At 57.9% G+C, this 21,023-nt stretch overlaps 1 protein-coding gene and 1 non-coding gene across 8 annotated transcripts in view; one reads left to right on the forward strand and one right to left on the reverse strand.

Moving 5' to 3' along the window:
* The window catches only part of EMID1 (EMI domain containing 1), an 81,240-nt gene that overhangs the window by 19,257 nt on the left and 40,960 nt on the right, over window positions 1-21,023 (reverse strand). For 6 of the 7 annotated variants that reach the window (XR_007471849.1, XM_049698333.1, XM_049698334.1 and 3 more), the window contains 9 exons: window positions 13,914-14,027; window positions 13,344-13,447; window positions 5,293-5,376; window positions 4,207-4,268; window positions 2,664-2,784; window positions 2,374-2,424; window positions 2,201-2,290; window positions 1,448-1,585; window positions 78-167 (listed from right to left, as the gene is read on the reverse strand). Coding sequence is in view for 6 of the 7 variants with exons in the window: in XM_049698333.1 (XP_049554290.1) it covers window positions 78-167; window positions 1,448-1,585; window positions 2,201-2,290; window positions 2,374-2,424; window positions 2,664-2,784; window positions 4,207-4,268; window positions 5,293-5,376; window positions 13,344-13,447; window positions 13,914-14,027 (854 nt within the window). In the remaining variant the exon portion in view is untranslated. The remainder of the gene's footprint in view (window positions 1-77; window positions 168-1,447; window positions 1,586-2,200; window positions 2,291-2,373; window positions 2,425-2,663; window positions 2,785-4,206; window positions 4,269-5,292; window positions 5,377-13,343; window positions 13,448-13,913; window positions 14,028-21,023) is intronic. The other variant, XM_049698332.1, reaches the window with a different exon arrangement.
* On the forward strand, window positions 16,295-16,401 carry LOC117198121 (U6 spliceosomal RNA). Its single transcript, XR_004479068.1, has one exon. It is a non-coding gene; the product is annotated as a U6 spliceosomal RNA (small nuclear RNA).

Consider the following 21,023-nt stretch of genomic DNA (forward strand, 5'->3'; position numbering starts at 1 on the left):
TCCCTCCTGATAGCCAGCCCTAGTCTCTCTGCCATCCCTCAACCCTGCCCCTTACCCTAGACCTGGACTCAACTTACCCATGGGTCCTGGTGGGCCTGGGGGCCCAGTCGGTCCCTGGGGCCAGTAGCTGCTGGTCTCAGTGAAGGTGTTGGACAGAAATGGGTCCCCTGGGGGAGGAAAGATGAGTGAGCAGGGCTGGGCTGGGCGGGGCAGAGTGGGGCAGTCAGTTTTTGTTTGTTTGTTTGTTTGTTTGTTTCCAGTACACGGGTCTCTCACTGCTGCGGCCTCTCCCGTGGAGCACAGGCTCTGGACGCACAGGCTCAGCGGCCATGTCTCATGGGCCTAGCCACTCCGCGGCATGTGGGATCTTCCCGGGCCAGGGCACAAACCTGTGTCCCCTGCATCGGCAGGCGGACTCTCAACCACTGCACCACCAGGGAAGCCCGGGCAGTCAGTTTTAACCTGTCACTTCTGCCAAGCCAGCTTTGACTGCCCTGTGGGACAGCCTGCAGCATGGCTGGGGCCACCAGGCACCCACTCCAAGGGTGGGGAGTCAGGAGACTGTTGGCCATGCAGGACCAGGAAGCAGGGAGACACTGCCAGAGTCTAGCCAGTGACATCCAGCAAGTGTCTACCCTGCTGAGCCTGTACTGTCACGTGCCTAATGGGAATAATAATAAAAGTTACCATTTTTGACACTTACTTTGTGCCAAGCTTCTGTGCATGGGTGTCATACAGATAAGGAAACTGAGACTCTGAGATGGAGAATGTTTTGTTGTTGTTGTTGTTTTTTGGCAACACCCCGCCACACGTGGGATCTTGGTTCCCTGAGCAGGGATCGAACCCGTGCCCCCTGCATTGGAAGGGCAGAGTCTTAACCACTGAACCGCCAGGGAAGTCCCTTGGAGAGGGAGAATGAATGAATGGTGCCTGGTCACGCACCAAAGGTATGATGCAGATGGGGTTGAACCTGGCATTCCAAGCGCTGACCCCTGGCAGCGCGCGTGCACGCCAGGCTTTGGAGAAGGTGAAGGATGCGCGTCAGGGCCCAGCTGGGCGGAGGGGGCAGGGCCTCTCTGAGCACAGAGGCAGGGCTCTGGCCTTAGGAGTTCAGGGCTCACATCCTGCTGCTAGGCCTTGAGCTTCCCAGTGCTCTGAGGGCTGGATCCCAGCCAGCTCCAAGGCTTAGTGGGAGGGCCTGATGCTGGTGGTTCCCAGCACAGGCTCTGGAGGGTTCGTGGATCTGAAGCCGGCCCCCCTGTGCCCTGGCTGTGTGATCTCCCCTCTCTGGCCCTCAGTTTTCCTCATCAGTGACAACAGCGCCCACTGGAGGATCAGGTGACTTATGGCCCAAGGCCAAGCCTGGTATACAGAAGGTGCCTGGCAGATGGTCATGCCAGCCTCACCCCACCACCACCTGGACCTGCTGTGACCCCAAGGGACTCACCATGCTGGGAGATCCGGGCGTAGGGTGGTCCAAGTGGGGCTGGGGGGCCAGGAGGCCCTGGGGGGCCTGGAGGTCCCCTCTCTCCAGGGGTGCCCACAGCTCCAGCCTGGCCAGGGATCCCTGGGGGGCCCTGCGGACCTGCAATGGAACCAGGGGGTTTGGTGGGTGTGCAAGAGGCAGGGAGGCCCAGGGTGGCCCAGGGATGAGGCAGCCAGGGGCAGCAGGTACGAGATGGCTCCAGAGGCCACAGGCCAGACTCCCTCCCTGGCCGTCTATGAGGGGGATGAACACAGCCCTCCCCTGGGGCTTCAGGACAGTGGACACTTGGTACACGACAGGTGCCTAGCAGACGCTGATTTCCAGAATGTTCTCTCCTCTCTCTCCTAGGCTTTTGCACGAGCTGCTCCCTCTATCAGTCCTCCCTTGGCGCTGCCTGGTGTGCACTTCTGGTCATTCTGAGGCCTCACCTAAGGTGTAGCTCCCACTGGAAAGCCCTCCCCGTCACCCACTCCATCCAGGCTGGGTCTGGGCTTCCCTCCTTAGGGCTCCCTTAGCTGCACCGTCCCCCATAAGAACCCTGGTCACATGGGGTGGGCACTGCTATTTCTCCGCTGCCTACTAGGCCCACCCCCACTAGCCTTCATGGTCTGGGAGCTCCAGGAGGGCAGGGTCTGGTAAGGAAGGCCCCAGCCTGGGCTCACCTGAGCAGGGCTGGCCAGGGGAGCTGGAAGGGCCGGTGTTGTGGGCACTCACCTGGCAGGCCTCTCATCCCCATTGGGCCCCGGCTGCCAGGGTCTCCCTTGGGGCCAGAGGGCCCAGGAAGCCCCCGGGCACCAACTCGATCTGGGGGAGAAAGTTCATCAGCTCCGCAGCTCCGGCCTTGCGCTTGGCCTGCCCCCGGCCCTGCCCGCCCCGCTAGCACCTACCATCTCGGGGGAGCAGAGGGGCCCTCACGTTTTCTCTGGTTCCTGGTAGCCCTGGGGTGGAGAGGTAGGCAGGGGTCAGTGGTGTCTAGAGTTCCTACCCCTGCTCCATCAGCTGCTGGGCCTCCCAGGACTCCAGTGCTCAGGGGCCCCTGGAGACCATCCCCTCAGGCCCAAGGGAAAACTAGGAAGACTGAGGCCCACAAGGGGGTCAAGCTGGGAGTCAGCAACAGGGAGGGGGCTGGATCCAACTCACTGCCACACGGGAGCGTGTTCCCCACTGACCCACTCACCTTGGAGGCCTCCATCCCCGGGGCTGCCCTGGGCAGCTGGGGAACCCCAGAGTGGGGCAGGGTCCTCAGGGGCAGCTGGGGTCGGGGGCACTGCCTGCTCAGTGACAGTCAGCACCGCCACCTATGGAGGAAGAGGACAATAGGGATGGGGTGGGTACCAGGGTCTCGCCAGGGTCAGGCCAGCTCGGGGCCCTGGTGTTGGGGGGCAGCAGGCCACGTGGCTGGCAGAACCCAGCCTGGAGTGGAGACCCGGACTCACAGGGGCCCCGAACTTCATCAGAAGTGACCATGGTTTTCAAAATGCACAATTCATCACATTCATCCACTTTGAGTTCTGAGACTGTCCTTGTGTTTGCTGGGCCGTGCGGTTTTTTCCTATGCTTACCTGCATGTTAATAAGTATATTTATATACATTTAGATGCATACATAATATTAAACTTCTCTTGGTCTGTTAAAGCACCACAGGCTGCACGGATTTTTACTAAATTTGAAGGGAAATTTGGGAGGGTCTGGCATGAAACAGAGGTGCCGAGGTGTGTACAAAACCACTTTTGGACCCAGTGGAGGGGAGAGCCTGAAGGGTCAGCGGTGTCCCCTGAGCCACTTACTGAGGATTAAGAGAGGCCAGAACGTCCGCAGACCAGGAAGTGGGGGGCCATGTAGACGTGCCCAGAGAGAAGCTGACCCAGAACTGAGACCCAGCCCCCAGATCTGAGCTGAGCTGCCCCTCCTGCCGGCTTCCCCTGGGAGGGAGCTTGGGGAGCAGGGTGGGGTTCCTGGGGTGCTCACACCTCATAACGGGGGTTTTAACCCATGCTGTTTAGAAGGTTGGTTTTTCCACTTGATAGATCAGGGGCATCTTTTCGTGTTGGAAAATGGAGGCGTTGTTAATGGCTGTCCAGTATTCCACTGAGCCACACTTGCTCATTATACAACCACCCCTTCTGTTGTCTGGTTTTCAAATTTCCCTCTTAATTAACACTTGGATGAACATCTTTGCAACTAATCTTCCTAAGATAAATTCCCAGAGGAGGGAATGGATATGGAGATTAATGTAAATGCATCTATGTGTGTTTAGAAAATCTGGAAGAAAAGATGCTTAAATGTTGGCAATCGCTCTCTCTGGGGGCACAGGCGACAGAGGCCAATGGTTTTCTGGTAGGTTTTTCATGGTGCTGAGTTTTTCATGTTTCTAAATTTAGAATGTCTTACTTTTTAATGGTTAAAAACTTTTTATCTTGCGATAATTTGAGACACGCAATAGATGTTTTTGCTTTCTGGAACTGGGAAGATGGTATTATGGGTGGGTGGGATAAAGGATGAAGGTGACAGGGCAATGAGGGGACCCAGCCACGAGCTCTGGGGGGGTGTCTAGGAGTCTCTGGGTGGGATGGGGATAGGAGAACCTCATGGATCTCCTGGAAGGAGAGCAGGCCAGGCTGCCTGACTGTGCGCAGGCTTCCCGGGGTGGGCGCTGGAAGGGAGGCTGAGAAAGCTGAATGGGAGGGTGGTGCCTGCCTGGCCCGGAAGCTGTTCACCCACCTTGGCTTCTAGAACCTTCAGCCTCTCCGTCAGCTCCGACACTTTGCTGCAGTTGAGACAACCTGCAGGGAGGAAGCAGGCTGGGCCAGGGCTCCCAGGTTCCCCTTGGAGCCCCTCAGCCCCTGGGGGCAGGATGGAGGGAGGGGACAGATACCTGATGACCCTAACCCATGAGATAGCCCATCACAGGGAAGGAGCTAAAGAGTCACAGCCTGTCCAAGGTGAGCCATGCCCTGTGGGTGTCCTTTGGCTCCAGAGCCTCCAAGGGGACTGTTTCTCTCAGAGCAGGACCAGGGATCTGACTCCTCATCCAAAACGACTGCATCCCACATGGGCGGGGCTGGCCTCGGCTTGAAGCTTTGGGGACCGACACATTACAGTCCAGACTGGGATGGGCTTAGGTGCCACGCTCTGACCCTTCTTCCAGAACCACTGTCCAGCTCCCTGGCCTCCTCACTGATACCCCAACGTTATTCATAACAGTGCCGGGCAGCCACCGAGCACAATACAAGCTCGCCTCTCCGGTCCTCACCATGATCCTGCGTGTTAGGACAAGTGTCACCCCGTTCACACCTGGGAAGGCTGAGCTCAGAGCAAGGGTGGAGTGAGTGTGTAACAGGCAAAAACCCTGGGTCGAGGCCCAGAGCTGCCCCTTCCTGGCTGCGGGGCCCACGGCAGGGCACGTCCCCTCTCTGACCCTCAGCCTCCTCTTTAAAGTGGCAACAATGATGCCTTCCTGGGGTGAGGTTTACACAAGTTGATTATGGAAAGCTCCTGGCACAGTGCCCTGCATCCTACAGACACTCAGAAAAGTGTCGTTTCAATAAAAAAAGGAAAGTGGGGGCTTGGACCCATGTCTGCAAGACTCTGGGGGTCCTGGGTCTCAGGTGCCTGGGCCCAGGTCAGACTCCCCTTGGGGGCCTTTCCTCCACCTTCCAGTTTTCTTTCCAGCCTGCAGTGGACAAGCGCAGGGTGCTATCCCTGACCCTCCACTGCTGGGCCCAGCTGGTTTTTAGGACAGTCACCACCAGCCCCTCCAGCCTCCCCTAGCCCAGGGGGACCCCAAGCAGCTGCCCCAGGACCCACCTGACAGGGCTGTGGGCCGAAGTGCCATCCGCCACATGGTGTTGCCCGACCACCTGGGCTCCACGAAGCCAGAGGAGCCTACAACTGAGGGACAGTGAGGGTCAGAGCCCTGCTGGCTGTGACATTTTGTTCTGTCCCCCTCCCGCCCCCCACCTGCCACTGCAGTCACAGAGGGATCCCTACTCCCCTTAGTGCAAAGGGAGAGAGGCCCAGAGAGGTGGGGCAGTTTGCCTGGGTCACACAGCATGAACTGGGCTGAGCTGGGACAAGGCTATCAACCTGATGGGGCTGGGGAGGGGGGCTGGCAATGGGTGGGGGCCATGGGTGAGGCTGGGGGCTTCTCCAACAACCCCAGCAAGCTGCATGGGTTAACAGCTTAGAGTCAACAGATGCAAGGTCAGGTCCCAGCCCTGCTAATTGCTGACCTATGTGACTTGTCCTCCCTGGACCTGCTGATTTTCTCATCTGTAAAATGGGATCATAAGGTCTCTACACCTCCCGGGCTGGCGTGAGGCCTGAGGATGGACATGCATGCAAAGGGCTTAATGAGCACACACAGGGCCTGGTATGCAGTAGGTGCTCAATAAACACAGCAACGTCACCATCCACCCTCTCCCTGCCCCACTTGGTAAGAAGACACTGAAGTGGATCCAGCTCTGGTTTTAAATGAAAACCAGAGGGAGGCTGGCTGCCTGGGAGGGCACGGGGGGCCTGTTCCAGGAGGCCACCCCTGCAGCCACCCCTATGAGGAGCAGGCCATCCTGGCTGGTCTGGCTTTGGGGACCAGGTTCTCTCCATAGCTGGAGGGTTGGGCTGGCCAAGCCAGGGGCGGGGGGGTGCAGCTGGAGGGGCTCTGAAGCCACCAGTGGCAACTGCCCCACCCACCCCCCCGCCCGGGCCTGCCTTTTAAGGCCGCAAAGTGTTGCCTGGGGGGAGACAAGACCCAAATAAGGCACGGGCCTGGCAGCTCAGAGCCAGGCTGTGGGTTGGTGCAGGGAGTGAGAGGCGCCGGGAATTCAAACCAGACGGGTCCCTCTGGCCAACCCCCAGCAGGGTGGCTGCCAGACCCTCTCCAGGTCCCACCACGGGGCCTTCGCTCAGGCTGGGCCCGCATCCCCAGCATGCCCTCCCTGGGGGCCTGCGACTTGCCCTCTCACAGGGGGTAAATCACACCTGGGATAGAGGAAGGGGGTTGGCAGCCCAAGACTGGGGCAGGGGTTAGGGGCTCTGTGGGCAGAACAACAGCAGTGGGGGGGTGATAATGCCACCATGAGCCACGCCCGGTGCTAAGCCCAGCTCGATCCTACAAGGTAGGTAATGATAATAACAGCCAATGCTTGTGCAGCACTTATGCTGGGCCCGGCACATTCTAAGCACTTCTCATAAACAGTCTTAACTCACTGTCCTCACGAAGCCCTGTGAGTGGGTGCTAGTAACCCCTCTGCTTTACAGATGGGGAAACGGGCACAGAGTAGCTTGGTATTATCACTCCTCTGCCCCCCCACCCCGTGCTCAGATAAATGGATGAGTGAATATGAGTATTTCCCTTTGGGGGGAAACAAGGCAGAGAGGTAAAGAGACTGGTCACCCAGCTGAAGGAACCCAGTTAGTCTAACTCCAGGGCCCGTCCTCCTCTCTCCTGGGCCACCTGGCACTGCAAGTCCCCCAGGTTCCCCTTGGCAGAGGCAGGGAGGCCCGGCGCCCGTCAAGAATGCTGGTTCCTTAGAAGAACGACCTCGGTAAGCCCTCCGCATCTCCTTTGCTCCCAGGTGAAGATGTAAAAGGCCACTGGATGACTGCTTCCAGGAAGTCAACCAAAAGAAGAGGCCATCCCTCCAACCCCATGGAAGTTTGGGTTTTCTCTGGGATGAAGTTGGGCAGAGCATCCGCCCTGCCCATCCTCCGCACCACCCTGCTATCGTCTTCCATTTTTTCCATGGCACTTTCCACCCTCTAACATGTTATCTGCTTGCCAGTTCCCCGGTCTGATCTTCCGCCCTCCTTGGCTGGAACGTGAACTCCACCAGGCAGGGACCTTGTCCGTCTTGCGAGTGGCTGGGGAAAGTGCCCGGCGCGCAGTAGGGCCTCAGGGCTTCACTAAACCTCTTGTTGAGGAATGCATGAATCACTGGCTGAAAATGAATTTAAAGCAAGCAAACAAAATAAAAGGCAAAATAATGTGGACGGCAGACATGACTGTCTTGAAAATGAACATAAGGGTTCTAATGTCACGCCAGGGGGTCCCCAAGTTTTTAATCTGTGAACATATGGTTGGAAATTCTTTTTCAACCCACTTGCTTTGGGACATTTCACTGGGAGCCAGAGAGAACTAGAAAAACTAATGAAAGCACGGTCTGACCAGCAGTGCAGACATAACTGACTCAAAGAAATTGTGAGTTAAAATTAAAAAAAAAAAAAAGAAAGTTTAAATAACAAAAACTGTCAAAAAGACCAGAAAATATTGGTTCTGGATTCAAGATTCACAAAAAATGGCCCCCCAAGCTCTCCCTAAATTCTAAGAAACAGACAGAAATACTTTAAGGGATGAACCAGGTTGTAAATGGCCCTATACCACACAAAATTCCAGTACGTAAAAAGTCTAGGGCTGGGGGAGGTCTCCTGTAGGATAAAAATGTCACATCCCTCCCACTGGTGTTGAGCCAGGGCCCCTGGAGCGGGCCCCAGTGGACTGAGAGCCCCCCTCACCCCAGCCTGGTGGTCCACCCTGAAGGGCCCCTCCCCAGCCCCAACCTCACCCTCCAAGGAGCTCCCCGCTAGTCCCAGGACCACAAACCCTGGCTCCACCCTGGGACCCTGACTGTGGGCCACTTCCCACCATCTGGGAGGTCCCAGCCAGCCTGACACACACACACACACACACACACACACACACACACACACACACACACACACACACACACACACACACACACACAAGCGCACTGCCTCCTCATCCCCACAGCCACTGCCCCCATGTCACCTCCTCCAGAAAGCCTTCCTGCACAGACCAGGGAACCCACCAAAGCCCCCCACCAACAAGCTCTCATCACTCCATCTTGACCTCCACAAGGCCAGTGCCATCTGCAGTTTCTAGTCCTGTGCCCCCTAAGCAGCTGCCCTTCCCTCTGCCCAGTGTCTCATGTTCCTTCTCAACAGATCCTCATGAGAACACTGAGGCCCAGAGAGAAGAGGCTGCCCGTCCACACAGCAGGACCAGGGCAGGAGAAGAGGGGAGCAGAGCATGGTGTTTAAATCCCACCCTCAGCTGGGAACAGGGGTGTGAGACGTTGACAGTGTCCCTGGGCTCCAGTCCTGACTTTCTCTCTGAGGGGCTTATTCCTTCATAGCCCTCCCCCCAGGTCTGCTGGGTCCAGTGACCACAGACCACATGAGCGCAGCCTCCCCTGTCCCTGCCCAGCTCCCTTCCCTGGAATTTACTTTGCAAATGTAAATATTTGCTACTGTTGGCCTGAGTCAGGGTTTGGGGTCAGGGCTGGGGCTGGGAGCTCCAAGAACTCTCCAGCAGCCCTCTGGGAAGCCCTGGTCTGTGTCTGTCCTGGTCCCTCTGCGGGTAAAATGAGGTTCCCACTCATTTCCCATGCACCCACTTAACGCCAGACCCGTTCCAGGAACCAGAGAGACAGGATTAATGATGAAAGGGTGGGGATCCTCGGAGCCAGGCGGGAGCGCCAAGAAGGTTACAGGCAGAGAGGACAGCCACTGCCCAGGCTCTGGGGTGGGAGAGAAGGCCATAGTGGGCCCCGGGCAAAACGGAGGGAGGGCAAAGCTGGGGCACCTCGCTGGGGCAGCTGGGAGGGCAGAGGGGGAGCCTCCCAGCTGGGGGTGGAGAATACACTGGTGGGAGTCGGAGGTGGGGGCCACTAAGCCTCCCAGACAGGAGTGGAGTAGACGGGTGGCAGATATGGGCAAATTCCAACAGCATTTAACCTGCAGGATTCTGAATCCGCAGAGTAAGGCACAGGCTTGGCACTGCACCTGGCATTTGGTTAGAGCACAAGAGCCATGTTTGGGAAGGGCCAAGCCCTGGACGGTGGAGAGGCCGAGGGGCCCAGGAAGTGCTGGGCTGGAATCTCCGTCTGCTTTTAAGCTTTTTTACTATGTGACCCTGGGCAAACTTCTTCCCTTGCTGTTCCCCACCACAGAAGACAAGGGCTGTGGGGGTCCACGGATGGGGAAGGGACAGGTGTGAGGGACAGATGGGGACAGTGAGGGGGTAAGTGGAGGCAGCCCGGCTCTGGGGGAGCCCATGGAGAGGGGAAGGTGAGGGAGTCCCCTCTCCTCTATCTTTCTATCTGGGAGGAGCTGGGGCTGAGGCTGGCTTCCGTCAGTCCCAGCTGTCTGAACACGTGCCCCACGAAGTCCTTGGCCAGCGCTGCTGCAGAGGAAAGACCTCGGCTCTGGTCAGACTGAAGGGCTTTGAATCCAGCTGTAACCCAGAGCAAGGCACTCCTCTCTCCCAGCCTCAGTTTCCACAGTTGGACCTTCTGTACCATGACATGGTGGCACGATGCAGGTGAGTACAAATCATGGTGCCCAGCACAGAGGACAGTGGCAGCTTTCCTCCCCCTTTATGTCAGTGGCAGTCATAAAGTCTACATCATTATGACTGCAGGAGGGTCTGAGGCAGGGCGACATCGTAGACCTCAGGTCAGAGCCCTTGAGAGAATCCCAGCCATGATGTTTCCTTGCTGTGTGACCTTGTGTGAGACCTATACCCTCTCTGAGCCTCACGTTCATCATCTGGACAATGGGGTTGTTGGGTGAGAGATCGGTCTGCGGGGAGCCCCTAGAGGCAGGGTGATCACTACAGCCCTACCCTCAGCAGAGCCCAACAGCCCAGGCCACTCAGGGGATCAGGACCAGCCCACATGATGCATTCTGGCCTTGGCCATTCCTTGCCCATTGTTTCTGGTGGTAGCAGGCAGGCAGGTGAGAGCCTGGGCCAGTCTCCTCCCTGCCATCCAGCCCCAAGGCCTGCAGGCACTGGCAGATGGACGCTTGGTCAGGCTGGTCCCAGTCCCGGCTCTCACATACTGAGTGACCCCAGGCCAACCCCCTCACCTCTCTGAGCCTCAGTTTCTCCATTTGTAAAAAGGGACCCATTCTAGCCCCTTCCTCACGGTTGTCAAGAACATCAGAGAAACCATCCTCACTCATTATCACGGAGTGAACACTCCCACTGTACAGATGGGAAAACCAGAACTAAAAGTCATGAAGTCTGCTCGCCTCACAAACATCCAGTCCAGAGAGTAGAGGCCTGTTTGCTGAGCAGCTGACTGAGAAATGGGGTCTCAGAGCTGGGAGGCAGGGCAGACTCCCCAGCACAGGGGGCCAAAGGGGAAAGGAAGACATTTATTCAGTAGCTATGCCGGAGGCATGTCTCTGGTCCTCATAATAAGGTGTGAGGCAGGCACTCCTCCATCTGAGGCGACTTTCAGATAGAGACGGGGTTCAGAGAGGTGAAGTGACTTGCCCCAGGTCACACAGCAGAGCACAGCTGATCCAAGGCTGGATTCTGGAATGATAGGTATTTCCTTTCCCTCTTCAGCTCACTCTGGGCCCTGTTGCCCCTAGTGACAGAGCTCTTTGACCTCAGGTCATGTCACAACACCAGACAGACTGCGAGGGCAGTCACCAGCAGGGAAAACAGCTGGGTGGAAGCTGGCTGTCATAGGAAGGGCAGGGCCCGGCGTGGGTCAGCAATGTCCTCATGCTTCCCCGTCCCCATTCCCAGGGCCCCAGCAAAGCAGTTTTCTAGAATATCCAGGCCTTGGCATCCCTTTACTCGGCTCCAACCTCATGGGTGTGGAGAGGCCCTTCCTTTCCTGTCCCACTGGGCATCACGCCACATGCTGCCCTCCATGGGCTGCGGCGCCACCTGCTTCATTTCACCCTTGCAACATCCCTGGGAGGCCGACTGTATGATCCTGCCCATTTCACAGGTGAGCACACTGAGGCCCAGGGCAGGAGAGCCCCAGGTGTTGCAAGAGCACAAGGCAGCCTGGTGCCCTTTAGAGAAGGTGCCCCTCCCTCTGAGAGGGCACGAGACAAGTGCCGCCTGAACTGCAGCCTCCCCGCCCCCGGGGCCCGATACCCCTGCACAACTACTCGCACGGTGCACGGGGAGTACCCGGCCCAAGGCCACACAGTTGGTGTGCGGCAGAGCTGTCCCGTCCCCAGGCTGGAACCCCAAGGCCCTGCTGAGGGACACGTCAGGGCTGGCCCGGCCCCAGTCCTCGTCTCGCACCCCCACCTCACCCCCGCGGCAGAGCCACAGCCCTTGGCTTGGTCGTGGATGCACAGCTTACAGCGGCTGCACTCAAGGGCATGGGCGCTGCCGCCACCTGCTCCACGATGGCCCCACAGACCTGGGAAGGTTTGCCCTTGGGAGGGGAGCCAGGGACAGAGTGGCCTATGTATGGGCAGGTGCTCTGCACCCAGGGGGCCCCCGTACCCTGGGGACTCGCCCCCTCCTTACCACCAGCTCCTCTGTGGCCTCCTTGGCAACAGTCCCTCCTGGCTGGCTCCCCTCCTGCCCCTGGGGCCCTTCTGCCTGCCCCTCTTCCTCCCAGCATGCAGGGGAGGGGGCTGTTCCTGGCCCCCTCCCTTCCCTCCCTGTCTGCCCCTCCCAGCCTCCCACATCTGCCTTGGTGAGAGTCTCAGCCAGTCTCCTTCCCTGCCATCCAGCCCCAAGGCCTGGAGGCACTGACACATGGATGCTTGGTCAGGGTGGTCCCAGTCCCAGCTCTCACATACTGCGTGACCGCAGGTCAACCCCCTCACCTCTCTGAGCTTCAGTTTCTCCATCTGTAAAAAGGGCTGCCTCTCTGTACCAGAACCCTGCTGGACCTCGAGCAGCTCCCCCCTCCCTCTGGCTGCCCTGCTCCTCCCCCGCTGTGCTGGGGGCTCTCCCACCCCACATGGAAACCACCAGGCTCCCTCCCTGCCCCACTCCATGGGGAGTCTGCCCCCACCCCGTGTGACTTCACCTCTCTGGGCCTGCGTTGCCCCATCTGTGAACTGGGGCTGCTGTGGGGTCCCAGGGAGGTGAAGTGTGTAAATCTCTCAAGAAACACCTATGAATGGCGCTATAAGCATCACCTTCCCTTGATTCGGAGGCTGTGTTTCACACATCGGTGTTTCTGGAATCAGAATGCATCTTTCGACCGATAGTCACATTAATGTGCTACTTGGGGGCCCTGAATGCCTCTTTCTATTGAGGGGCCTACGGGCCTGGTTCTCAGGCTGGCTCTAGGCCAGTCCATCCTCTTTCTGGTCATTCTTCGGAGCACACTGGGTTCAGCCAGGCAGTGAGGGTGGATGCAGCCTGGACCCCTCAGCAGAGGTAGGCGCCCTCGAGGAGACGGCACTGCCAGTAGCTGTGTGGCCAGGGGAGGGGCGGGCTGCCTCCTCTGCGCCCCTGCTGGGTGCTTGGCCCCAAACCACCAAGCTGCACGCAGAGGAGGTGGGGGGAGAGAGGGGGGCCTCTGCCTGGGACACACTCCGCACACAGGGTGCCCAGCTGAGTCCTCCCATCCCTGAGGGCCTGGGGGAAGCCAGGCAGACCTGGGTTTGAATCCTGTCACTTAGGAGCTGTGTGCCCATCACACGCCCTTGTGTGCCCATCACACAGCCTTGTTCTCCTCACCTGCAGACTGGGTGTAGCCATCCCGACCTTGCTGACCCACTGCACTAAGTGGTGCTTTGCTTCCCTGCACCATTACCACCTCCCATGGAAATGTCCCCAAGTTTGGAGGAAAGGCTTGGGATGTGTGACCTAAGACGTGAGCTACCCAGCATGTATGAAATTCCTCCAGGGGTTCTGACAGTGTCCCAAGAGGCAGGTGGTCAACACCCGTGGGAGAGCAGACACCCACTGTGGCCCAGCTGCGTCTGGCCGGCAGCTCTGTGCAGCAGCCCTGGTAAGTGTGGTGCTGCGCCCTTGAGCACCTACCGACTCAGCTACGGTTTACAGCTCCCTCCCACACACCTGAGGGGAGGCACCTGGGCTGCGCCTGGGGCAGTCCTACCTTCCTCGCAGCTCGACCCCGAGCGCCCAGGGCAGCACCTCCACTCGCGGGCTGTCACTGTCTTGTACATCACCTTGTATGCGGGTCTCACCACGGTTCTGTAGCTGAAAGAGCGCCCAGGTGGCCCGGTTCAGACGGGCCTTCCGCCACCCCTCCCACCATCCATGGGGACAAGCCCAGAGCCTCCAGGGTCCTCTGCCACCTCCAGGTCCCTCTGGAGCCTCTTTCCTCATGCATTCTGGGCCTCAGCCCTTCCATTCCCTCCCCAGCCCCCCGCCGGGGGGACCTAGAAACCAACTGGACAGGAAGCCCCTGCGAGCTGGGCTAGACTGTCCCCAGCGGTGAACGCTCACTGAGCGAAGGCGTGCAGGTGAATGCTGGAATCCCTCCCCCAGGAAGGCCCAAGAGCCAAGGGGAGGCGCTGGGAATGGACAATGGTCCCTTTGTCCGCCCACCCTTGGGGTCCCAGGCGTCTCCTGCACGGGGTCCCAGCCCCAGCCCCAGCTCTTCCACCAGGCCGTGCCCACCGTGGGAACGCCAGCAGCTCCTACTCCACACGGTCTCACTCACCTGTTCCCAGGGCAGCTCATGGGCCAGGGGCAATTCTGCAGCACGCGCTGCAGGTAGGTGCCATTCTGCACGTGGCACGAGATGGTGCGGGTCACCACGTATGAGCACCAGTTCCTGAAACAGACCAGCAGAGAGGAAGCTCAGGTGCCACGCGCAGCCCATGTTCTCTCTGGGAGCCCCGAGTCTCCAGGCAGGGAGACTCCTAAGCTCTCTAAGTTCTTTGGGCCCTGGTGGGAGTCTCTGAGCTGAAGTGACTGAGCAGTGAATTCCAGAACCCTGGAGGGGACAGCTGTGCTGGGTGCTCTCAGAGGTCTTGGGGAATGAGCTGCAGGGGCCCAGACGGGAGCAGGGCATCTTGACTGGGGCTCTTCCTCCTCAGCATCTCCTTTCCAACCCTGACCCCTCCAGGCCACCACTGCCTCCCACCTCCCACCTGGACAAGGGCAGTGAGTGAGTGTCTTTCCCCTCACTCTCTCCCCAGAGGGAGGGTCAGACAATGGAAACCTGGCGGTGGTGTCCCTTGCCTAGCCCTACCCTCAGCCCTCCAAGTCTCCTGCTCCCACTCCTGCTGTGGATCCCTCACCTCCAGGCCTTTGCTCATGCTGGACCTGATGCCTGCAGCACCCTTCCCCATTTCTCTTCCTGACACCTCCTACCTTCAAAGCCCCGCTGTGCTGTCACCTCTTCCCTTGTCCTCTTCCACCTCCACCCCCATCTGAGTAGAAGCGATGGTTCCCTGCCTGGGATCCTATGCACTCTGTATCCCTGTCATGCTGAATTAAGCTGGTGATTCATGTCTGCCCTCTCCCTCCCTGAGGCATGTGAGAAAGAGGCTCCGTCTCACTTATCCTCAGGTACCCTCTCTGTGACAGCTGGGATGCACAATCAATATCCCAAGCATGGAGGACCGACTTTTTCAAATGCCAACAAATAATAACCTTGCACTGCACATACTGAGCACCTACTGTACGCTAAAGGTATTTACATCATCTTCCCACAGTGAACCAGGAAATGCCCCCCCCATTTAACAGAGGGGTAAACTGAGGCTCAGGGAGGGGAAGACAATTGTTCATGTTAAAGAGCTGGTGCATGGTGGATCTGGATTTGAACCCAGGAATGTGGACGGCTCAGCCTGGCCCCCACCTCCATTCCAGAGGCCCCGTCAGCTCCCGTCTCCTCCCCGCCTCCTGAGCCACGGTCTGTGGCTCTGTGAAGGCCTCAGCCTGGGAACCTGCTGACCCTGGGCTCCAGGCCACAAAGGAAAGTCTGGTGGGGTGGGGGCTCAAGCTGAGAAGGGTCACCTGAAACGGTCACTCCTTTCCCAGCACCAGCAAAAGAACGCAGGCCTGTGACCCCGTGCAGAGCTGAGGGCTGGTGAGCACCTGGAATGTTCCAGCCATCACGGAGGTGCCTGCCACCTCGGAAACCCAGCCCTGCAGCTGCGGCCCCACCCCCACCCAGCCCACCTGAAGGAGAAAGTCTTTGGCGGGGACCAGTTGACAAACTCACTATGGGACTCTGCAGAAGTCCCTTCACCATTCTGTGTCACGCTGAAATCAGTCCAGGAGGAGGAAACACCCTGGCCGACTGCACGGAGGTAGGAAAGCCAGAGAAGGGTGGCTCTGATCAGCCCAGTGATGGGGCAGGAGCTCAAAAGAGCCCTCGGCCAGGGAACCCACAGCAGAGGTGCCAGGCGCTTGTTACAGCACTGTCAGGAATGGCGCAAAACTGGAACAGCCTAAGTGGGACCCCTAGACACAGAGAACCAGGTGCTGTGACAGAGTCCGAGGTCTCCATGTGCCTGCTTAAGGGGGAAAAAGTATGTGTGGACCAAGAGAATGACATTTCTATTAATACATGAAAAGCAGAGAAAGCCAAAAGACTGTAAATGTATGTACATATAAAGCTATGTGTGTATTTTTTTTTAAATTTTATTTGGCCACGCTATACGGCTTGTGGGACCTTAGTTCCCCAACCAGGGATTGAACTCCGGCCCTTGGCAGTGAAAGCACGGAGTCCTAACCGCTGGACGCCAGGGAATTCCCTATGTGTGTATTAAGTGAGGAAAAATCACATGCCTAGATGAGTTCCATCCACTCAGTCCCCTGTGCTCACAGCAGCCTCCGTTTACCATGCCAGGAGCTGTGCCCAGGGCCTTCCACACACCTAATTATAAGTGCCACTTTACAGATGGGAAGACTGAGGCTCTGGGGTCTGGGATGTGCCCCGGGCACCCACGATGAGTGACACAGTCACGGTTGGAACTCAGCTTCTTCTAACCCCAGGGCTTGTGCTCTTAACCACAGGCTGGAAATGTTTCTCCTAATGAGCAAGTGGGGATTTTATAAGTTTAAAAAGATTCATTTCAAAAAGGCCCCCCAGTGCTCGCTTCGGCAGCACATATACTAAAATTGGAACGATACAGAGAAGATTAACATGGCCCCTGCGCAAGGATGACACGCAAATTCGTGAAGCATTCCATATTTAAAAAACAAAAAAAATGGTTCTGAAGAACCTAGGGGCAGGACAGGAATAAAGACACAGACGTAGAGAATGGACTTGAGGACACGGGGAGTGGGAAAGGTAAGCTGGGACGAAGTGAGAGAGTGGCATGGCCATATATACACTACCAAATGTAAAATAGACAGCTAGTGGGAAGCAGCCGCATAGCACAGGGAGATCAGCTCCGTGCTTTGTGACCACCTAGAGGGGTGGGATAGGGAGGGTGGGAGGGAGACACGCAAGATGGAGGAGATATGGGGATATATGTATATATATAGCTGATTCACTTTATTATAAAGCAGAAACTAACACACCACTGTAAAGCAATTATACTCCAATAAAGATGTTAAAAAAAAAAGGTCCCCCACCCGTGAGAGCCTCTGGGTCCCCAGAGCTGTAGTTTAAAACCCACTGGGATCTTGTTTGGGGGGACATAAGCCCCTTTGGAGACTGATGTGAGTTGTCGCTCCTCCCCCCAAAAATGCATAAAACGTGGGGTACAAGTTCAGGGGGACTCAGGGGCTCCCTGAGCCTGTGTGATGTCCCCCAGGCTAGCCCAGGGGCTCTGTGAGTGGAGGAAGGAGGGAGGGAGGGAGCAACCTGGGCAGAGGATGGCCAGAGCATGGGACACAGGAGGAGGGCCCTGGCACGGACTGAAGACTCCATGCCAGTGTACAGGCTCACACACATGCATACACATCAATATGCACACACACATGCAGACATGAAAGTACACAGACACGCTCACATATACAACTTCCAGACACACGTGTCCATGTGCACACACAGATCTACATAAGTGTGTGCATGCACACACACTCTACAGCACGCAATCAGACCAAGGTCAATCTAGCAGGACACATAACCACAGAAATGACTGTCCAACTTGCACTCGGGCCAAAACCTGCAGATACAGAGCCGTGCACCCTCACACACAAGTGTGCACACACACCCCATGCCCAGCCCCTGGACTGGACTGGGGGAGGCAGGCCTGTGACTGCCCACAATTGCCCTAGCAATTCTTTTGACCACGGAGGAGCCAGAGAAAACAGTTTTTTTCTTCTTTCTTACTTAAAATCTCCCCCATGTGAGTTGCTGCCTGGTTCCCTGCTTATTTCCCACCAGCTGGAGTTTGCTTGAATCCCCTGCTTAGGAGACACGGAGCTGATGGCCGGCTAGCAGACATTTTAGACAGGAGGGGACACTCTGGCCAGGTGGGGTTCAAGGTCAGCCCCTCGTGCCCTCCACCTGGGGGGTCACCAATAATTACGCGCTGCCCCTCCCTGGCCTTGAAGACCCAGCCCCACTGCTGCCAGGATAAGCCCGAGCTCCTCCGCAGGATCATAGCCTGGCTCCACCACCCACCCACTTTCCAGGGGCGCTGCTGGCCTGAAGTCCACAGCCCACCACGCTGCCCGTCGCCCTGACCGCTGGGTCCTGCACACTTGCGCTGCTGCTCTCCCTCCTTCCTGCCCTCCCTCCCATGCGCATCTTCTCCCCACCTCAGATCTTTGCATAGGAGATTTCCTCTGCCTGGAAAGCCCTCTCCCTGCTCCAGCAAACTCCTATTCATCCTCTGGGTCTCAGTCCTGAGGCTCTGGGCACAGTTGGGCACCTGCACGGGCCCGCCTCAGCCACTCACAGCAGCCCTGAGCTTTTTCTTCCCCCGATGGCGCTGGGGGAGGGCGCTGGCGGGGACCAAGCCAGTATGGGGCTCAGCCCGGGGGCGCTCAGGGAGGTTTGCTGAATGACTGAGAACAGACAGTGGCCCTGGGCAGAGGAGCCGGGACCCAGGTTCCCAGAGATGGGCGCAGTCCTTGGAGGCCCCGCCCCCATCCTGCTGCCCTTGGGAGCTTCTTTTCTGGGACGTGGTTGGTGATAAGCCGCCCAGGAACCCGATGACGCTGGGTTACCTCCTGTGGGATGGGACAATGGCAGGGGCTGGGAGGAGGCAGCACTTCTCTCCTGGGCCTGCCACTTCTGCCCACTCAGCACCTCCTGGGCCTCCAGAGGCTGCCGGGAGGAGAGAAAACAGGCCAGACCAGCTCGGCCTGGCACTGGCCGCCCCCACGAGGGGGCCCCCCCCATCTGCCCTCCACCCCCTGCCACGAGGAGCTCAGGGGACTTTGTCTCCACGGGGCCCAGGGCTGTGATCCGGAACAGTGATAGGGGCTAATTGCAGGAGGCAGCCAAGCGGGCTGGGGGCCAAGGGCCGCTATGAAAAGGAGAGGAAAGAAAGAAGACCCACAGGGTGGGGGTGGGGTGAACAGAGCCAGAACCCCACACCAGAGGCGAACCCCACACACTGGCTCTGCTGCTTCCTAAGTTGGTGACCTTGGACAAGGCCCTGACCCGCTCGGGGCCTCACTTTGTCCATCTGCAAATGGGGACAGCAGACACTCCTCCTGCAAGGGAGGTTTCACGTAAAGCCCTTAGCGCAGCGCTGACGGCTTTTGGTAGTTCTTGTTCCTGGACCGTGACATAGGGCCCACACCAGGCGGCTGTGGTCCAGGGGCTTCCCTGAGGGACACCAGCACTGTACCTTCCGCACAAGGTCCTCCCCTTGACTTTGGGATAGGGATTGTCAGGCTCTGCATTCTACCAAGTGGAAACTGAGGCCCCAAGAGAAGTCACCTACCCAGGTCACCCCTGTGGGTATAGCGCTGGGATCCCAACGGAGGGGGTGGGGAAGAAAATTCTCCACTCTCCTTGATTCTTAGATTTGCCCAAAGGAAGCCAGTACTGCAGGGAAAGAAGCCTGGACCAGGACACCGGTGACGGCTTCAACTCTAGAGCCACAGCGTTGAGACACTGAGATGGGTCATTAAAGGCTGGAAGGGCCCTCAGAGGGGCAGGAAGCACCCCCAGCAGGGACTGGGGGGGCAGACAGGGGCAAGGGCGAGACAAGGCAGCTCTGCACAGCCCTGGACACCCTGGTTCCAGGGGTCTCAAAGTCTTGCCACATTCTTGGGCCTGGGGGCGGCCCCTTGGATGCCTTCCCGGGCCTCCCCCTCCCCAGGCACAAAGCCTCTTTTCTCCCTCTGGTCTCTTGGCTGCCAAGGGGTGCCTGGGGCACCGGGATAGGGGTGGAGGGAGGGCTGATGGGGAGCAACATCCCCATGCCGTCTCCAATGATGCTGGGACGGGGCCACAAGGGGAGGTCCTCGCAGCCAAGAACCAGACTCCTCTGGCTACGGGTCCCTCCCCTCACTTAATGTTGGTCATAGCAGGAACCACTGTACATCAGGCCCTGCACTGGTTCCTCCTGTGGGGGACTGTCCTCAGAACAGGCCTGTGTGCAGGGGATGAGGGGAGGAAAGAGGGGAACTGAGACCTGGGGCCCTGAAGAGACCTGCCTGAGGTCACACATTGAGTGGGTGACAGAGCCAGGAATAAAACGCTGCTCTACCTGAGGCCAGAGCCCCTAATTCCTAACCATGACCTGCAAACCTTTCTCAGCTCCCCAAGCTGACAAAAGCTCGCCCTCCTCCAGGAGAGCTGCTGGAGTGAAAAGTACACTGGATCTGGAAACTGACTGACTTAGATTGAGGTGTCTTTTCCTCTCTAAGCCTTGGTTTTCTTTTTTTTTTTTTTTGGCCTTGGTTTTCTTATCTGTAAAATGGGAGCAACAGCATTGCCTACAGAGCTTTTGTGATGCTCAGGCCACTGTGAGCCTTCTATGACCAGATGGGGTGACAGTCCCCAGTGACCACCAGATACCTGCCCACAGACACCATCCTGCTCCCACATAGCAAGTCCTGGGGGGCCAAGGAGCCCAGGCTGGGAGGCAGAGGACTGGCTAAAGGGCAGTCCAAGCCTTATGCCTTCTCAACCATCATCCTGAGCTTGACACTGGGGACCCTGGGGGTTCACATCCTTGCCCTAGGCAGGTCATGTCCCCTCTCTGAGCCTCACCTTCCTCCTCTATGAAATGAGGACCATAAAAATGTGTGCCTCCCATGGCAGTTAGGAAGATTCTGGAGGGTATAGGTACAGGTGAAATGCCAGCCCAGGTCAGCATGCATGGTGGTGGCTGTGACATCTGCCAGCCGTCAGCCCCTGTCTCAAAACAACTGCTCCTCTGGCCTCTGATGCCACGGCCACCTCTGCCCTCCAGCCCTGCCCATGTCACCTGCTCTTGCTAGCCCAGCGGGGGCACGCTGGCCCCTGACCACTGGGAAAAGGGAATTTCTGAAAAGAATTAAAGAATTGAGCCCGTAGGGGGTGGGGGCCGGGCAGGCCTTTGAATGGGATGAAAAGGCCTGGAGAGGCCTGGCTACTCCGTATTGTCTGCCTCAGACAACAGCGGAGGCTGGCCCTCGAAACAGGACCCCGGCAGGGGCAGGGGCAGGGTCTACAGCCAGGACAGGGGCCTGGGTAGGTCCAAACAGAGTCACCAAGGCCAGAAAGACACAGATTTGAATCCCAGTTCTTCTATTAATGGTCAATGAGCCTAGAAGATTATGTTAATTCTCTGGGGCCTCAGTTTGCTCATCTGCTAAATGGGGACAAGTGTTCTCTACCTCATTCAATCCTTGAACACTGCACATAAAGGGCCCCCTCACTGGTATTGGGAGATGCTCCATAAACACCACCAGATAGAATGCT

Source organism: Orcinus orca, chromosome 15 (genome assembly GCF_937001465.1).
Source record: "Orcinus orca chromosome 15, mOrcOrc1.1, whole genome shotgun sequence".
Classification (NCBI taxonomy): domain Eukaryota; kingdom Metazoa; phylum Chordata; class Mammalia; order Artiodactyla; family Delphinidae; genus Orcinus; species Orcinus orca.